Below are 19,493 nucleotides of genomic sequence, written 5' to 3' on the forward strand. Positions count from 1 at the left end.
ATTTTTCTGGCAAACAATGATTGCAATTAAGTTGGCTTGTGGCCAAAAGATCAGGACTCCTTTCCCTTAAGAAGTATACCTGTCAAACCTCCTTGCTTTTACTTTGTTATTGTCCTGTCTTAAAGATGCTGAAGTCTGCTGCCAGATCAAAGTAACATGTTTCAGTTAAATGAATTTTTATACAAAGTTTAAAAGTGTGCAGTATGTACAGTGTAACATAGTGACTAATGTTCTCTGGGCCTCAGTACTAAAGTATTTTATGGTTCTGATATTGCAGTATTTTTATTTAGATAAATTACTCCATAAGGGCACTTGGCTAAAGTGATTTCACATTTATTTTACAGTCAGAGAGTAAGAGAAACACTTCTAAAAGAAGAAGAAAAACTGTCTTGAGTTCTGCATTTGATGTAATTAAAAAATAATCTCTGTACTTTACCAAGTATTTCACAATTCAGTAAGGTAATTTTGAATGTAATGCATATAGAGAGAAAACAGCTCAATAAATGTTTTGAGCAAAATGAAATTAATAGATACAAAGGACACAGTTTACTATGAAGCATTGGATTAACTGCTCAAGATGAGCCCTGATGGGTATTGAAATGCACACCAACAGCTTTAGAGGAGCAAGTCATGGCCATATGTGTTAAATATAGTGATATTTAAGCCCCTTTTGTGCATCTATTTAGAAAATATTTTTTGAACTGGTAACTGTCTTGCATTGTCCAAAGTTCTCTGGAGGACAAAAATGTGACAAGAGCAAAATTCTTGCAAAGACCTCAGCTGCCAGAACATGTCTTTCTCAGGTACACTGAAAATTTAAGTCTGGAAATCATCAGTGATATCTGCAAGGTGTAAAAAAAACCCCAAACAACTCGTTAGCCAGCACTGAGGATATATTGGGTTTTTTAGCATGTATTCCTGCAAATCTTCCTATGATTAAGTGGCAAATCTTAGGACTCCTTCACCTTCCTTTTGACTCTTGTTAGTGCATTGTATGCCAGATGCTTGGGCAAACCACTGGCAGAATTTAGATGCAGGACAGAGGAACTTTGGCAGCACTCAAAACAAGCAGAAAACACTAGAGACTAACACCAAGCTCAAACGAGCAAAGCTTCGTGTTCATTCCCTCATATAGCTGTATTTCTAATAGCCAATACCAAATTGCAAAGGGTTTGAGCCCTTTTGACTCCTATTTCCATGCAATTCCCATGTATAGGTGTCCCAAGCTAAGGGAAGAGGAGGTAGCTGCAGGTTGAAACATTTCATTGGGGTTTTTTGCTTCCCTATCAAGCCATCTCTTGTCTCACAGGTACTGAGCTGCTGTCGGCAGAAACAGTAGTTCTCCAACTGCCTTAAACTTGCAGCTGTTTCTCAGTTTCCTGGATTGGAACAACCGAGCTCCTGCTAATACTGCTTTGTCTATATTTTTCTGAGTCTTCTGCACTCAGTTCCACAATAAGAAGCACTGGTTTAAAGATATGGACAACTCAACAGGTGCTGGGAGGAACAACCTCCTCTGTTCCAAGAGATAATAAAAGTTGTCTAGATTTAGTCACTGCATTCATTCACACCACATCCAACAGCAGAGGCCTTATCAGACGACCTGCAAATATATGACCTTCTAGAACCTTCAGCAATACTGCATGTGTATTGCATCAGGCTGCATTTGTGCCCAAGGGAAGCAGCCTCAGGGTTTCTCTGAGGTTACTCCTCCAAAGCTAATGCAACACCCCAAGTAGGTGACTTTGGTAATCACCTATCACTTTGTAAAAGTTTTTTCTTTCTTAAACATATTTATTTAGGTAGAAGCTGCATCTTACTGTGCTTTATGTGATGCTTAGCCACAAAGTTATGCAAAGTCTTTAGTCCTCGTCAAACACATACCATAAACCCCAATGTTTTGTTTAAGTCCCCTCAGGCTTTCCCAAACACAGTGACTGTCATGGCAGGCCACCCAGAAAAGAGAGGAAGTTTTTCCTTCCAACGCTTTAGTAATAGGGCAGAAGAGCTCTTATTGCTCTAAATGTGTTGCAGCAGAGAACACTGTACGATTCATGGAATGGTTTGGGTTGGAAAGGACCTTAAAGCTCATCCATTCCAACCGCTGCCACAAGCAGGGACCCCTTCCACTGGAGCAGCTTGCTCCAAGACCCTGTGTCCAACCTGGCCTTGAACACTGCCAGGGATGGGGCAGCCACAGCTTCTCTGGGCACCTCAGCACCCTCACAAGGAAGAACTCTGTTATTCCTAGAACCCAGATCCCTAGCAAGCCACTGGACTGACCAAGCCAGCAGTACCCCCTTGCCTTGGCTGGGTGTTAAGGGCCTCGCTCGACGGTGTCCTCGTTACTCCATGGCGCCTGTTTCCTCGCCTCAGGTAACGGCCAGCACGCGCTCGCCCTAACGGCCGTCCCGCGCGACTCTCCCGTCCCCTCAGGCGCATGCGCTGGGAGGGGCGGGGCCTCAGCCGGAGGCGCGTCGGATTCGAACGGCGGTGCCGGGCGGAAAGGAGCCGAGCGGGGTCGGAGCGGCAATGGCGGGTCTGGCGGGGTTGCTACGGCAGTGCCCGCTGCTGCTGCCACAGAACCGCGAGCGGACCGTCTATGAGGGCTTCGTCACCGCGCAGGTACCGCCGGCGGCACTCACTCCGCGTCAGTTATCCCCCCCGCTTCCCTTCCTGCGGGACCGGGTCTGTGTGAGGGAGGGCGCGGAGCTGCCGGGGTTGTGAGGCAGGAGACGCCTCGCGGGGCACTTCAGCAGCACACGGGCCCCTGCTGTGTGGTGACGGTGCTGTGCAGGGAGGGTGCTGTACCAAGGCGCTCATGCCGGGGTCCTCCGGGTTCTCACTGTCTGTGCCCGCCGAACTGCTGCTCTTGTGGCAGCGCGGGCTGGCTGATGGCCTGTGTGCCGGGTTTGTTGTGCTGGCGTATGTGGTTTTTGGGCGGATTCAATGTGCCTGCACTCTAGGCCTAGGGTAAAGCTTGAAGCAAGTTACTGATTGTGTGTATTTTCCTTTCACTTTCTGTGTTTCTGAGGTTTAAGCTTAAGTAGCTGTGTCATCTCACTGAGGGTATAGTAAGTTTCAGTGTGGGGAGAACAGTACCTGCAATACGTTGAGAATGAATGCTCTAAAGCCAACTTTGCTATCAGAGGAATTACGCAGTGATGCTGCAGGCATGGCTTGTTAACATGTCACATATGTGCAGACAGACTACAGAAACAGCTCTTTCAGGTGTGTTTTTATTTAGAAATAGCATGGGATTTTCCTCCTGTAAAGCCAAAAGACATGGTCTGTGTCAAACTTGCATTTCCAAAAACGTAGTTTTTGCAGTCAAAATACAGGAAGGTTTCCTGTTTAACTTGCTCTGGGTGGCCTGCCTTGGCAGGTGGGTTGGACTGGGTGATCTCCAGAGGTCCCTGCCAACCCTAATGATTCTGTGACTCTTGCATCCAACTTTCACAAGACATTTACAAGTGAGTGTTTATGTTTGTATGACTCCAACAGATGCAACTTCCAAACTGCTCTGTGTGCTAGAATGCATCCTGGAGTTAATGGGAAGCTTGAGATGTGAGTGTGAGCATCTGTTCATAGATGTGATTACTTTATTAGAGCTGAGGCCATAGCATAGCCAAGTCTGAGGTTATGCACTTAACTTAAGAGTGCAGTAAACATCAGCTTTGGAGAAGATTGGAAGCAATTGATGTGCCAATGGGCTATATTCAGCTCAGAAACAGATATCTTAAAGTCCTTTCCAACCCTAACTATTCTATGGTTCTGTGATCTTGGTTTTGCTTGTGAGCATAGCAGGAACACTGAGGTTGAAAGGAATGTCTGGAGGTCCTCTAGCAGGATCAGCTGGAGCAGGTTACTCAAGATCATGTCCAGCTGGGTTTTGAATGTCTCCAAGCATGGATACTGCTAATGTCTTGGACAGCCTGTTCCAGTGTTTGACCACCCTCACTGTTACTGAGTTTTTTAAATTGCATTTAGGTAAAATTTCTTATATTTCAACCTGTATCTATTGCCTCTCACTTGGAGTCTTCACTTTCTTTAGTCATAGAATCTTGTTTTGGAATGATTAGGGTTGGAAGGGATCTTAAAGATCATCTAGTTCAAACCCCCTACCATGGGTAGGGACACCTTTTAGTAGAACAGGTTGCTCAAAGCCCCATCTCCAGCAGGTGTTTGTATGCACTGACAAGTTACCCTCTGTGCCTTCTTTTCTCCAGTCTAAGCAGTCTCTCGCCATATGACACGTTTCAAGTTCTTAATCACCCTCGTAGCTCTTTGCAGGTTTAACTCCAGTATAGTCCATGCCTTTCCTGTACTGGGGACCCAGCACCTCAGGTGTGCCTCACGTACACTAACCAGGGGTGAAGGATCACCTGACTCGACCTGTTTGAAATGCTCTGCCTAATCCAGCACGTGAGGCTGTTGGCAGTCTTTGCTGCAAGCATGCTGTTGGCACTTCAGGTCCATGAGGACCATCCGGTCCTTTTCTGAAGAGATTCTCTCTAGCTGATCAGACACCAGTATGTGCTGGTTCATGGTGTGAATTCTCTCCTGGTGCAGGACTTTCCACTCTAAGTTCATGAGGTTCCCATTTTGAGCCCATTTTGAGGTTCTTCTGACTCGTAGCACAGCCGCATAGGCTACCAACCATTCCTCACAGTGTTCTATCTGCCAACTTGCTGAGTGAGAGTCACTAACAAAGGGCGGTGTTGGCCCCAGGACTGACCCCTGGTGTGCACCATTAGTCAGGGACTTCCCGCTGGACTTTGTCCTGCTAACCGCAACCTTTTGAGCCCAGCTCTTTGGCAAGTTTTCAGCCCACCTCACTGTCAGCTTATCTAGTTCATCTTTTTTCAGTTTTGACATTGTGGGAAACAGAAATAAAAGCCTTTCTGAAATTGAGATAAAGCATCCACTCTGTCGGTCATCTAATCACAGGAGGAAATCTGGATTTGTTCTTCATTTCCTGCTGAAAAAATCTCACAATTTGTGGATATAATTGAGGGTATGCTGAGCTGGAAGAGAGTCTGGAATAAAAGTTTTGAGAGGAGTTAACTGCCCTCCTTGCATCAAGGAGGAGTTAAACCTGCTAGCAAACCTTCCTTATTTCAGTTTTATTTTGATCATCCCATAAGGAAATAAGAGTCTCACAAATAGGGACAGTTACTGAGAATACAAGTGGGTGGATTGCACTAACAAGAAAAAATTATTAGATTCATGTATTTGGGACTGGTTTTGTTTCCAGTTTCTAAAAACTTGCAGAATTGTGTTGTGGATCAATGCCCAGGTTCCTTTCAGTGAAGTACTTTTATGGTAAAAGTCTGCTTTGACTGTTACTTGAGTTGAAGACAGACTTTTATGTGCTTCAGTATAACTTGGATTAAATTATATTACTTGGTTTTGCCCAGGTTTAGATAATGTTTACTTTTCTTCTGAAAGGTGTTATTTTTGCTTTCTGAAAGGTGAGGCACTGAAAAGTTTTTGCTAGATACTCTGAGTTAGAGGTCAAGACTGCTTCAACTTCAAAATTAAAATCAGTTTTATTTCTACCTGTCACTCATGCTGGTGGTTTTTTTCCTGAATAAAGAAATCCTGAATAGTATTCCTGAAAGTCACATAAGACAAACTTATTTTCTTAGTAGCTGATCTTATGGGGAATATTTACTACAAGTGTCTACTTTTTTATAGTTTTCCTGACCTTCCTAGTAACTAAATGATTGTTTTCAAGGGTAGAGACTTCCATATCAGGATACTGTTACCAATGGATTTTCAACTGAAAAATGCAAGGTAAGATAGTTTTATGAAAGCAATTTGTAAATGTATGTAACAAAAGTTTATTCTGATAAAAGCAATGATATGAATATGATTAATATGCATACCCATATCAATGTTGGTAATTAATTCTTACTGATTTCAAGTTAACCTTGCAACAAAATTGTTCGGTGTTAGTAAAATCTTGACAATAAACATTGCTTATATCAAAATCTTTTCTTTAATTAACTTTAAAACCCGTTAATTAACTTTGAAACCTGTTGCAATTAATTGGATATATTTATATAGAAAGGGAGGAAAAATGGTCATTTAAATCAGATTATTTGTATCTCACCATTTGGAAAACAGAAAATTCAGTGCAAAGTTGTAAATTTAAGCAATTATGGACTTGATGAACTTTTATTTAAAAGCTCTGTTCTTATTGCTATGTTTATCACAGTAGTACATGGAGATGTGTGTGTGTTGTATGCACACTTTAACAGTCCATAGTTCTTCCTGGGCAAGCCTGCTCTGAATGTGAACAGATGTGGTATTCAAGAGCTTTATTACATTCTAGGTCAGATACTTAAAACCACATTATAGGTAACTTTGACATTTTCACGTTGTAATTTTTGTATATAGGTATATTTTATGAAGTCACACTAGCTTGCAAGAATTATGTTGTTGTTTTCAGCAAAGAACAGGCTTTTGTAGGTAAATGCTTAATTTTTAATGGGCTTTGGGATAGTGACATTTGAAAGTTTTAAATAACTTTGAATGTGAAACTCAAATAATTCTGAAGTATTATTTACTTCCTTTGTTATTTTATATTGCTGTCTGGCAGACTTTCTGATCTCTTATAAAAATCATTTACTGTGAATTTAAAACTTACACAACATACTGTTTGTCTAGGCTAGAGTGTAGCTGGCACCTAAAGAAGATACTGAATCAATATCAGCATATTTTAAAGCAGGTATACAACTTTTATACCCGTTGTTAAGTGCGTACTTGAAAAGCTTATATTCACACACCTATTCTAAAACTGCTAAAGAACTCTCCTTTCATTGTACAGCCAAGATTTATTCTTATGTACTTAAGGATTTGCAGGTCAGTCTAAGGACAGATGAAGAGAATTTAGTAAATACTTAGCTTTATTCAAGCTATTTTGTTTGTTTGAAGATTGAGGTAGAACATTTTAAAAATAAATGGTTGCTGACATTTTACTGGAATTTGTCTTTAATCTCTCAGAAACAGATTTTGTTTTCCACTTTTTATCATTTTTTTTGCAGTGTTCACAGTGCAATGAGAATTCACATTAATTATTGCTGGGTGTAGCACAAATTGTGTTGCAGTTAAAGAGTCTAAGTTAAACCCCTGTATCTAGAAGAAGCTTTCTAAGAAGGCATCTTTGCCAGGTGTGCTAGTTGAGAGACTGTCTTATGGACTGTGCACCCCTTTGTAGAACAGGGCTTATGAGTTGGGAGTAACCAAAAATACAGAGCTGAGGAAAGGGAAGTGTAAATAGGCACAGCATCTGAAGATAAACAGGGATCCTTAATCATGTACAGCATCTAAAAGCAAATGGGTCTGGAGACTAAAGAAAATGTACCCAACTGTGAAACTTTTTTGAGTGATTTTGAAGCTTCTGTTCTCATTGCTGAAGACTGAAGTCTTCATAAATGTCTTTATAAATACATAAAGTCTTTATAAACTATACAGACGTGTCATGTGACGAAGGTGATGGTTCATGTTCACCAGCAGTGATTTTCACTTTTTCAGGAAAGTTTCCTGTACTCTGGGACATTTGTTCTGTCATTGAAATATTTAAACATGTGTTATAAAGTTGGGACCTTTTTGTAAGAGTCAGTTTGACAACACTAGAAAAAGAATTAGACTGCAATTGTTTACCGCTGAAAGTTATGAGTTGAAGAACTCATGCCGTGTTCCCTCCAGAGGCTGCACAGCTGTCCAGATCTCAGCAGCTTTATGGTGGAGCTGAAAACTGTTTTGGTAAGTGACAGAGATGGGATGTTCTCAAAGCTTTGGTTTTCACTTTCAGTTTTTTACAGCTTACTGTTTGATAGATGGATTTCTGTGTTGGGTTTTATTTTTAAGAAAAGGTAATTTTGTATGTACAATGTTCATGTAATATTTGTGTAAATATCCTTTAGGATTTTGAGTGACTCTCAGGAAATTTGAGTGTCATGGGAAAATTAGAATCGAAGCAAGGGATTTCAGTATAGAGCCATCCTTTTTGCAATGATTTTCTTGGAATTCCTGTTATTGTCCAGATGGCAAAAAAAGTTTATAATCATACAAATGATTATACAATCACTGGATTGCTGAAGGTGCTTTCACCTGTGCAACAACTTGACCGGTAAATGCAGAAAGCTTTTTTTTTTTTTTATAGTTCAGAGACTGATTTATTATTACTTTTTTCTAATGTGGGATTGAAGAGTAGCAAAGTCTATGGTTAACTGACCATTTCTTGTCCGTTAGTGAAACGTCACTCTCTGAGGATTTTGGGCAAAGATTACTTGCATACAGCTTACTTAACTTAGATATGAAACACAGTAAGTATTCTTCAAAACAACAGCAAAATACCCTCCTGGTGTTACACTACTGCTCTACACTGGGAATGCCTTTTCTCAGTATTGGTTCAATTCCTGCCAAGCAGGATTACACTAAACCAGGCAAAGGCGCTTGGAATAGGACTGAGTAAGAATGTCTACATGTGGCTATTCTGAATATTTCACAATAGTTAGCCCCTAATCTCTGCCTGGATACACAAGCACTCAGAAGATGAGAATGTAGCCAAAGTATAATTAATTCAAAATAATAAAGTAGTGATCCTCAGTGCAGAGAGTAAAAACAACAGACACCTCAGGAGAACTGGGCAGAAATGACTGTTATACTGTTTTTATGATTAATTTTATTTATTCTTTCTTTTATTTAAATTTCCTTTATTTTCAATTATTAATAATTTTATTATCTGTTTCATTAATTCATGTATTTGTCCTGTAAGCAGGATTTCAACTGAAATAAACCTTTAACGACCAAGTAGCACAATAGAAATGTGGAACATCTGGTTTAGTTTTTCCTCTATAACGTGGCTTTACCTCTTTGATAAAAATCTCTTCTTGAGGCATTACGACATACTTGATGAGTGTCTGTACCAAAACTTACTCTCTGGGTTCCTATGATGCTAAAACTGAGAAACTGATTTTTTGATTTATATTTTTATTGCCATATAAAGTTGTATATAGCTACTTAAAAATAATATGAGGGATTTCATACATGTATCATCTTTTGTTGCTGCGGGGCCCAGGAGACAGCTGTGGGCTTAATAGAACCTTCTTTTGAAATGTTCTTTCAGTTGAGATGCTTGACTTCAAATTTATTAGCTGAAAAAGAGGCGCATTTGATATTTGCATCTGAAGACCAAGTTGTCAACATCTGTGGGGTTGTTTTTTTAAATTGCAGATGTTTTCATTACCAGTATCTGAAGTAATTTACCAGACAGCTTCTTTGTCTGCTTTAGCTGGAGGCTATAACAAAACAAATGCAGTGTACAGTTAATTTTACATAAGCTTAATATTTTTGAATGGATTGCAAAAATCACATGGCTAAATAGATGCAAAAATATTGAAATCTCTCTTAATGATGTTTTAAATGTTTTTTAAACAGGAAATTGCTTTAAAGAATACACAAGACCTGCATATACCACGGCCACCAGAATACTACTCCTGTCTTGTCAGAGATCTAGAAATACTAGGTTGGAATAAGTATGTTTATTTTATTTCTTAACAGACATCTTTAGAATATCTGTTCTTCTTTTGTATGTGTGAGTTGAACATATCAATGTGCTTGTTCTCTTAATTTATCCTGTTCAGAAACTGGCTTTGCTTTCAAATCTCTGCTGCTTTGTTTTTACTTAAAAAAACCCCAAACAAACCTGTATCAACTGAAGGTGTATTTTCAAGTCTCAAATAACTAAGCTGAAAGGTGAGATGCTACTACCAAGAAATCAATTCTTCTTTGACCTATAAACTATTGGCATTGCAACTGTATTTAATACAGCAGTTATAGCTCTCCTTTTTCTTCATTCTCTTTCCTACTTTGTACAGCTTTTCTTTTTTGACTGTTCACATATGCTATCGTTCATCTTCATGTACTTTTATGCTTTTATGAAAACAGTTCACGCATTTCTAGAATAATTGTTCTTAAAGAAACAGTTCTGTCTTGCTCTCCATAGCACAAGGATCTCCTTATACAAAGGAATAAGGTAGTTAATCCATAAAAAGGTAAATCTAGGAGAAAAAACATAAAAAAGTGAGTGAGGGAAGAATTTGGAAAGCTGTAAATCCGCTTCCAAACAGGCAGCAATTTGTGACACCACCTGCAGAGAGAAACTCATATGTATTTTGCTACCCAAATGCATTCAAATGGAGATAAGGGCTGTTGAAAAGCATTCCTTAGTCTCCAAAAACTGCAAGTAGACCATGTTTGGGGGAAAAGTGGGAAAATGTTGGTTACTGCACAAAGGGAGTATAAACTGTGTCACCTGAGGCTGGAGGCTTGGTGCACCTAAGAACTTTGTTTCATGGTGTGCTATAAACTGAGTATCTGTGGAAGAAGAGACAGTTCAATTCATCTTCTGGGAGAAGGAGAGCTGGAAGTGAGTCTTTTCACCCCAAAAAGGGGACATCTTGCTAGAAAACCTCTAAGTAGATAGTTTGTGATGAATAATACTGTAAAGGTGTTGTGGTGTTTAGCTTGAATAGTTATCTTCTACTAATAACTAGTTGTTGATGTCAAATAGAAGTCAGAAGAGTTGGCAGATTGGTTTAGATTGTAGTGGTGCTTCATAGCTGTGATGATCTGCATTTTTTTCCAGTGATTTCCAAGCTCAGTGAAAATTGTATTTGGAACTGGTTTTAAAAGATACTTTACATATGAATTCTGAAACTAAAAGTATGTTAAAAAACGAGTAAGGGACAGAACTTGAAAAATCACTTTATGATGTATCCTTCTATAGATAACTCAATGGGGAGCCATTATCGGTGCTGTCTGCACCTTTTCCAAATGCTTACCTTTTGCTTCTTAAACTTTGTCTAATTTACACTGTCAGTAAAACTGAATGTGAAGGTTTTTTACAAATACGGTTGAACATAATCATATTGTCACTATATTTTTATTATAAGGGTGTGCATATATTTATATTTAAAATCTGTAACTAGGTGCATACATGCATGTATGTTTCTTTTAGAGACTGTCAGGTTGTGAAAGTAATTGTAAAAGTACTAAACCCTTTAGGATTTCAGAAATAAATTTAAAGTTATGTATGTCCATCACTATTTAAGAAATTCACATAATATCTTAATCTTGTTTCCTCCCACCCAATATAGAGTAAGGGAATGAAAACATTATTTTTAAACTAAAATAATCCACACCTTTCTGGCACCTCCAGAGTGAGGTGGTCCAAACATTATGATTGTTGGAACAGATCATTTTAAATCCTAAACAGCTGGACAGCATCCCTTTATTTTTTCCATTCTCTTTTGCAATTTAACCTTTTAGTGCCCTGATGCAGGTGCCGGTTGTACTTTCATTTGGATACTGCTATGTGCTTTATCACAGTAACCGTTCCGTACCTTAGTTGCTGGTTTAGGATTTCCCCATTCTAGGCAACAATAGATGGAGAGGTGAGATATAGGTTTCTTATCTTTGTAAAACTTTGTGATATAATTTTAAGGTGAAGTTTGAACAAAGCAAGAGCAATGATTTTTCTTCCAGTTAGAGGCAGAATGCTCTCATTCTTTTTAAATAAATCGAGTTTAATTGACTACAGTTGAATTACACTTTTAGAAAGACTTGTATTTCTTTCAACTGTTGTGGAGAAAAAGAGTATCAAAGTATTACCAGGACTATTTAATATTGCATTAAAGTTAATCAGCATTAAACATGAAATAATAGATCTCTTTCCCTACTCACCATAAGCACTGCTTTTTCCGTCTGTATTTTTAAGTCCACTCATATTTAAGGCTATATCATTTATGTAGATCATATTCTTTTCGCTTCCTTCCTACGTGCACACCTTTTGCTGTATGTCTGCTTTTCCTTGTGCAGGCTTCTATAGCTCCACTGCTATTTTCACTTGGAAGAGAACGGTTTTTCCCAGCACACTGGCTCAAGAGACTGAACTAGTATGTAATGATTTGAAAAAATAAATGTTACTTAGGCCAGCAAGCAGATGCTTTCTTTGAACTCTGCTAAGGCCTTTCCATCAGTCAGAGGTGATAAGTTGTACAATAATCTTGGGCTGCTTTTTATCTTTCAACAAGAATGACATAGTAAAAATGCCAGAATATCCACGTGCCCAGTTCACTGGGAAATATATGGAGAAGTTTGAACCTTTTTGGCTGTTGTTGAAGCTATTCAGATGAACCTATTTCTAGAGAACAATGTGGTTTGCAATTGTATTCATCTTCATTTTGTGGGAAGTGCAAATCAGTGACGTCTTAAGCAAAGAGTCTGTGATTACGTTAGAAGTTTTAAGACTCATGTTTAGTGTGTACTTGCTACTTGGTTAGGTGCATGTATACTGTGTAAAACTCTCACGAAACAGAGGCAGATCATCATAAATAACTCATTTTGTACCTGTTTGGGTATTATTTTCTGCAGGAAATCAATTCTAGAATATGAGCTAATATCCACCGAATTTTCCACAGTAATAGTATTGATAATAAAAGAAAACTTCATTGAAGAGAAAAGCAAATCAAGGGCATAAAAGTCTCATACAGTAAAGAAACTGCAGAAATGGATCAAAGATTTGACAGGAAGTTTAATGTGTACATAAGTAGAGGCTGACAGGAACATGCTGTGTGTGTCAAAGGTTCCGGTGATGGAAAACTGAAACACAGTGCTCACTGACCACAGCATGAGCCTTGACACACATTGTAAATAACCCAAAGATATATGACTGCATTAAGCAGTTGACTGGTGTATTAACAGCAGTAAATCTAGAACAGCAGAAATGGTTGGCATACAGGGCTTCCTCTGATTAATATTTGTAACAGACTAATAAGAGTAATGCAGCCGTTTCAGACTGGACTTCTCCACAATGCTGTTAGAGTTTTCTTTTCTCTTTCAGAGTTGCATACATGGATACTGGTCTCACCACAATTAAGCTGAAAGCTGAAGAGTCTTGTGGTCGACAGCATCTCATCACTCTAAAGTTCAATGCAAAGGTGAGTTTATGGGGGAGAAAATATCTTAAGGCTTCCTTGTAATAAATGGATGTTTCTTAATTTGAAAGGGTTTTGCAGAGTTGGTTTCTTAGTATATCTGTTCTGCAAGATAATTGGGGGGGGGGGGGGAAGCTGGTGTTAATAGAAAGTAGAGTTTTCAGACTTTATATTTAAAATTAATATTGCATTATGGTTATATGTAAGAATCTTTTCATATGAAACTGTGCATCACATTTTATGCATCAAAGCACTTTATGATATTGCAGTTATTTTACTGGGTTACAGACAAAGCCTCCTGGGAGACTTTGATTCATTATCGCTCCATCCAGAGACCATACATATAACAAGAAAGAGAGGATGGTGGGTTGCTTGTTTAGGAAGTCTTACTGTTAAAGCTATAGATGTAAAGATGTATGAAAAACTGACTATAGAAGTGAACTTCTTACGTTAAAGTTACTTCTTTTTAGTCTAAACAATTGTTTGATTTTGCTAGCTTGCAAAGCTATCAATTGTCTGATTGTGATAGCTTGCAAAGCAAATCCATGGCATTTAGTTCTTCCTGGTACTTAAAACTGAACTCAAATTGCAGTGTTTCTTCATAGAATTTCTCATTTCAAGATCTCTTTATCAGGAGCTATAAATAGCCAGGTATGGTGACAATTGGGTGGTAATAGCTGTTGTCTTCAGAAAATCGGTCTAAGGGGCAAAAATAGATCCAAAAATGTCTAAATATTGTTGTTTGGACTATCCTTGAACTGTCCTCTAGACTAATAATCTTGAAGACATGAGGAGTGGACTGAAGGTTAAATTTCACCTCCACAGACATCCTATATTCCTTTAAATACCTGGAGTTTTGAGTTTATCATAAAGCAATCCAACTTTACCTTAGAGGAGAAAAGCCCATGGAAAAAGGGCTGGTTAGGAATTAAGGTTGCTAAAGTGGATATTAAAAAGAGTATAACTGTCCTACATGCACAGACTAATGGATGCACAATTAATTTGCTATTAAATACATTGATGGAAAAGATATATCCAGAAGTACAATTATGGCTTATTTAGCATGCAGGGAGAGTGACCAGACTGTGTTGTCGTGATTTATAATGGAGCTGCTACCCCAGACTTAGTATGACACAAGCAATTAAGTGCAGCCTGTTGCCCCTAAGTTTTGTCTTGATTTTTATGGTGATGCAAGGAAAGTATTTCAACTATTTGGAAATATAAAACTGTAGGAAAAGTACAGTGCAATAGCCATGTGTACCAAGCAGCAGCTGTGTTCAGGCACTGTTACACTTAAGCATTGGCTGATTCAGTTTAGCCGTAACATCACAGAGAATAGAGAACAGAGATTATAATTTTCTGGGCTTGTGGAAACTTGTGTGTTTTCCTTATAGTAAAGAAATATCTGAATTTGAGACTTCTAATAGCAGAAGAAAACACCATCTAAGGATATAGTGTAAAAAGCGACCAGATTATCCAACGTGTCTGTTGTAACAAGTAACCATCAATCTTTTTCCTTTTCTTTTGTTTTCTTCCCAAGCAACTGTTATGATGAAGGATCAATTGCTTGTCCTTTTTAAACCATGTCTGGCATTTAAACTTGTCACAAGAGAAAATTCCTGTGTGAAATGTGGTTTGGGTGACATGGGGATTTGATTTTCTTTAAAATACGTATCTAAATAATTTGAAAAGACTTTGCTGAAGTGTTTTTTTTCTTTTTTTGAAGGTATTTCTTTTGAGAACCTTCTTTAGTAAAACTACACCCCAAAACGCATCTATTTTTGTTATACTGTTTCTTTGATTAAGGTTAGTATGTGAGCTAAACCTTTCCTCCCTAGCATATATGGCTGGCTCCTGCCTATATTCTGGCAGATGGGTTTGTTCAGCCCTGTCCTCATGGATGCCATGGAGGTAAATGAGTTTCTAAGCCTGTCAACAATGTTTTGGGGAAGAAACTCTTCAGTGATTTAGGAAATTCTTTTTCATAAGCTTATCATGTGTACTGATATAATCCCCATAATATTCCTTTGCCATCATTCTTAGCAGTTTGGGTCTGGTTTGAGGACTTTTCTTGTGTGCATTGGCAATATTTCCACCTGCTATCCATGTCTGAAGGTGCTTTGTGTTAGGAACTATCCTTTCAAAACACTTGCTCTCTGTATACTGTTTGTGAAGTGTCTAGGAAACTTGGGGTCATAATTTAAACTTGGAAGACGTGAGAATGGTCATAGCTAGGTATGTTAGCCAAATCATCTCCTACCCAATTTTGACTTGTATAAGTGATTAAGGTTAAGTCTTGTAAGAGGATATATTGTTTAACGCTCAGATTACATTTTGTGAACTAGTTTTCTGATTTATTTGATCCAGAAATCTTTATCCATTCACAATTTACATACATGACTAGAGAAGATTTGTGAAAACAAAGCGTGCAACTTCAAAAGTGTAAACCCAAATGCAATGGGCCTTATTTCTCAGATTTCATATCAGATCCCAAGGATTCTAACAGACCATTGCAAGAATTTGCATGCCATGTAGTATTCAGGATACTCTGATATTTGTCTGAATGGTTTGGGTTATGGAAATCCTTTTTCTAGATAAAGTTAGATGCATGCTAAAAAATACAATATAAACATTTGGTCTCATAACTGCTTAAGTTCTAAAGAGTAGGATGATTGCCAACATATGCATTTGAATGTAACTGTAGGAAATAGGATGGCACTGATATGTTCTGGTATAGTATATTAAACCACAATAATCTCCTGGGGAATCACTCCCCTTACATAGGATTTCACACTGCAAGGACGAAAACCGTCATGTACATATGTACAGAATCATCACATGGTTCTTGGCACTTACCTGGTGCACAGCACAATATTGTGCTCTTGAAGAAAATGTGACTAAAAATGAAGGGAAAAAGGACTGTAGGTTTTTTGGTTTGGGTTGGTTTTAAAGTAATGCAGAGTTAGTAGAAGCTGTTTGCAAGCACTTGTTCAAAGGCACTCTACAAAAGGCTGCATAAAATGAACTCGCCAGGAAAGTAACCACATAATTGTCTTGTGCTGCTGGGATTTAAATGAGGTAGCCCTAAACCTAATCCTATGGAAAAAATGTTTGTTCTAGGCATACTTTTATACATTGAAAACAAGTGTATTTCTATGCAAGCATTGAAGTATTTAATGCAAAATAATGCCTACAATACAAAACCAGTAACACTGCAGTGCTTACAGTAACACTGCAATAAGAGAAACAGAGCTTTTGTGGCTGTACATCTGCAAGCTGTAACTGCCTCCCCTCCAAATCACTTGTTTCACTTCTCTTGCTCTGTCACTGTTAACTTGTCTGCTACGGATATGATAAAAGGGAAAGGCACAGGATATTGAGGTTTTAGGATGTGTCTTCAAGGAGGAGATACCTAATGCAAACCACAGAGGAAGGCAAATTAAAAAGCATTACTGTAGAATTACGTTTTACATAAAATAAAGACATTTGAAAACTTAGGATCAATTGATTGCCATGTGCCTGATAAATAAGAAAAATATCTATGTGTACACATTTACTTTGGATGGAGAATGATAATGGGAAGCAGCACAGCTGAACTTCACCTCCTTTGCCTTAACTCTCTTTAATTCTGACAGGAAGCTGTGACTTCTTTTCCTGTCTCCCCAGATAAGGTTCTCTGTAACATTTTCGTGTACTAACACGATATAAACCCCAATACAATTTCTGTAAACCTGCTGTGTAAATCATTGGTAGAATTTGAAAGGTTGCACAGGACTAAAGGAGGCAACTTCTCAGGTGAATAAAATTTGGGGTAGATGCTCTTAGCAAGGACACTATTTGTAATTAGAGATTTCATGCCTTTACCAGTTTCCCCCACAGATTTCATACTGGTTGCTGACCAGCAATAGATTTACTGGTGTAATGAATGGCTAAACTGGAGCACCTCCCATATGAAGAGAGGCTGAGAAGGTTGGGGCTGTTCAGCCTGGAGAAGAGAAGGCTGCATGGAGACTTCATAGCAGCTTCCAGTATCTGAAGGGGGGCTATAGGGTTGCTGGGGAAGGACTCTTCATTAGGGACTGTAGTGACAGGACAAGGGGTGATGGGTTCAAACTTAAACAGGGGAAGTTTAGATTGGATCTAAGGAAGAAATTCTTTACTGAGAGGGTGGTGAGGCACTGGAATGGGTTGCCCAGGGAGGTTGTGAATGCTCCATCCCTGGCAGTGTTCAAGGCCAGATTGAACAGAGCCTTGGGTGCCATGGTTTAGTGTGAGGTGTCCCTGCACATGGCAGGGGGGTTGGAACTGGATGATCTTAAGGTCCTTTCCAACCCTGACTATTCTATGATTCTATGGTTTATTGGTGTAATGAATGGTTATTTTTGGAGTTAGCAAACCTTTTATAGCTTTGGATTTTTTTAATACAGCTATTTTTAATCTTCCTCACTGATGCCTTTTAATTTTGGGGGGGGGGGGGGGGGCAGCAAGTTCTTTTAATTTGGAGTATATGTTCATTCATCTCTTTCTAAATAGTTATCAATTGTTAAGGTGGTTTGGGTTTTATTTGTTAACTTTCCAGTACAGGTAAATGAGGAGGAATTTTGAATATCTGATGTTTTTGTCTCAAGTTCTGTTTTAATGCCTTTGTGAACACTGAGCACAGCAAACTGCGATTCTCCTGCCCTTACTGCAAACTGATGTATAAAACCTGTTCACATGTATTTCTTCTTTAAATTACAATGAACATTCATTACTATTCCTGAAAATGCTTGCCATACTGTTTTCTCTAAAAGCCAAGTTCTCAAGGTGCTTGAAGTGCTCATATTTTGTTATCAAATTGGGCATCAGTGTATTGGGCTGATTTTCCATGTTCTTTCTCTCCCTCAGTATCCAGCAGAACCCCCAGATTGCCTTGTGGATTTTCCGGTTCCATTTGCTATTTCTTGGATGCCCCAGGTAAACTGCTGTACTACCCATCTCTTTTGAGTAACTGAGATATATACACAATATGTTGGTGGTAATGAGGGGTTGGACTTTATTATCGAACTCCAGCTTTTTTTCCCTGTGTGCATTTTCCTTTTATACATGCTTATGTGAATCTAATACTACTGAACTCCTTATTCCTTATGAGAGTGGTCTAAATATTTTCCTTGCCATATAGATACATCTTGCAGGCTGTATGCTTTACACTTATACTGGCTGGAGTTTTCTTAAGCTGTTCATAAGGCTGAAATCTCTTTAGGAATGAAATTGGAGAAATATAGGCATGAGAAACAATTGTCTGGTAGTAAAGAAGCACCCTCTAAAGTTGAGAGACATTAAAAAAAGGCAGTCCCACAATTTATCCTATATAGTATTCATAATAAAATAAAACTTTTCCAGTTAAAATCAAAAGAACAACAGGAAAGTACTTAATAGAATCCTGATTTCATAGTTTAACAGATACTGTTAATATAAAGAACCAAGGGCCACTGTCTTAGTCTCTCTTGCATTATTTCATGTATCTTTTTCCCTTAATAGAGCATGTGTACTTGATTAAATGGATTTAAATGTGGCCACTTAGATGTAAGTTAATTTGAATTATCTCTAGAAAATAGTTGATGTTTAATTTCATTTCATTCAGGAAAATAGATTTTACCTAAACGATTACATTTCATAACTCTAACTCTCGCGAGGATTCCTACCCATCCATAAAGCCTGTCTTGATGGCACTAAATCTACATAGATTTAGTAGGGAACATGGGAAAAGGTTGCAGCAGAAGGGTGTGCATATAATTGACTGCAATGCTTAAGGTTCTGCACCTCACCTCACGTCCTCTGAGAACTTTAACAGCAAGAGTGGCCATTGCAAATGAAATATATATATAAATGATATATATATATATATATATATATATATAAAAACCCTAAATATATATAAATAAACGTATAATTAGTTTCACATATAATAGTAGGGTTTGATTCTCTGGTACAGTTTGGAACAATATAAACGGATACTGTTTGTCCCTTAAATTCTACTGGATTTCATACACTACAGGCAGGATTTCAAGTACTGTTCCTAACCTCAAACTCCATCCATACTTTTAATAGTATTTTATTAATTTTACAGCCTTGCAACTTCTGTTGCCTCAAATTAACACCGTTTCAAATATCCTTGACAGCCCTTTCTGCTGTGTTTACTGTTAGTCCGTTGAAAGCTACTAACTGCCCTTATGTTTTAATGAAGTGCTCTCAGAAAACATGATACAAAGCAGCCTTTTTTGACAAGATAAGGATGGGAGTGAGTGTATTAATATTGACACTACAAGTAAAAACCTAATGTTAAAAATATGGCTTTCTAATGCTTGAAGTCTTTATACAGTTGAATTATCTATGGATTATTTCTAAACAGTAGATGTTTGTATGTGACTGAAGACCCTGCTTTGAAATCAAGAGGTCCTAATTCTGGCTGCAAGCAGCCTGTTACAAAACCGAACCAAATAC

General features: G+C 38.3%; 1 protein-coding gene across 1 annotated transcript in view; it reads left to right on the forward strand.

The window, feature by feature from the left end:
* Positions 1-2,532: 2,532 nt before the first annotated feature.
* Positions 2,533-19,493, forward strand: part of FANCL (FA complementation group L) — a gene marked incomplete at its 5' end in the record, with an annotated part of 28,147 nt that continues 11,186 nt past the window's right edge. Inside the window, 7 exons of the mRNA XM_080615325.1 lie at positions 2,533-2,625; positions 5,741-5,799; positions 6,676-6,736; positions 7,717-7,773; positions 9,451-9,548; positions 12,917-13,013; positions 17,898-17,966. Of these exons, the coding sequence (XP_080471451.1) occupies positions 2,533-2,625; positions 5,741-5,799; positions 6,676-6,736; positions 7,717-7,773; positions 9,451-9,548; positions 12,917-13,013; positions 17,898-17,966 (534 nt within the window). The remainder of the gene's footprint in view (positions 2,626-5,740; positions 5,800-6,675; positions 6,737-7,716; positions 7,774-9,450; positions 9,549-12,916; positions 13,014-17,897; positions 17,967-19,493) is intronic.

The sequence above is a fragment of the Psittacula echo genome, assembly GCF_963264785.1.
Source record: "Psittacula echo genome assembly, chromosome: 4".
Lineage (NCBI taxonomy): Eukaryota > Metazoa > Chordata > Aves > Psittaciformes > Psittacidae > Psittacula > Psittacula echo.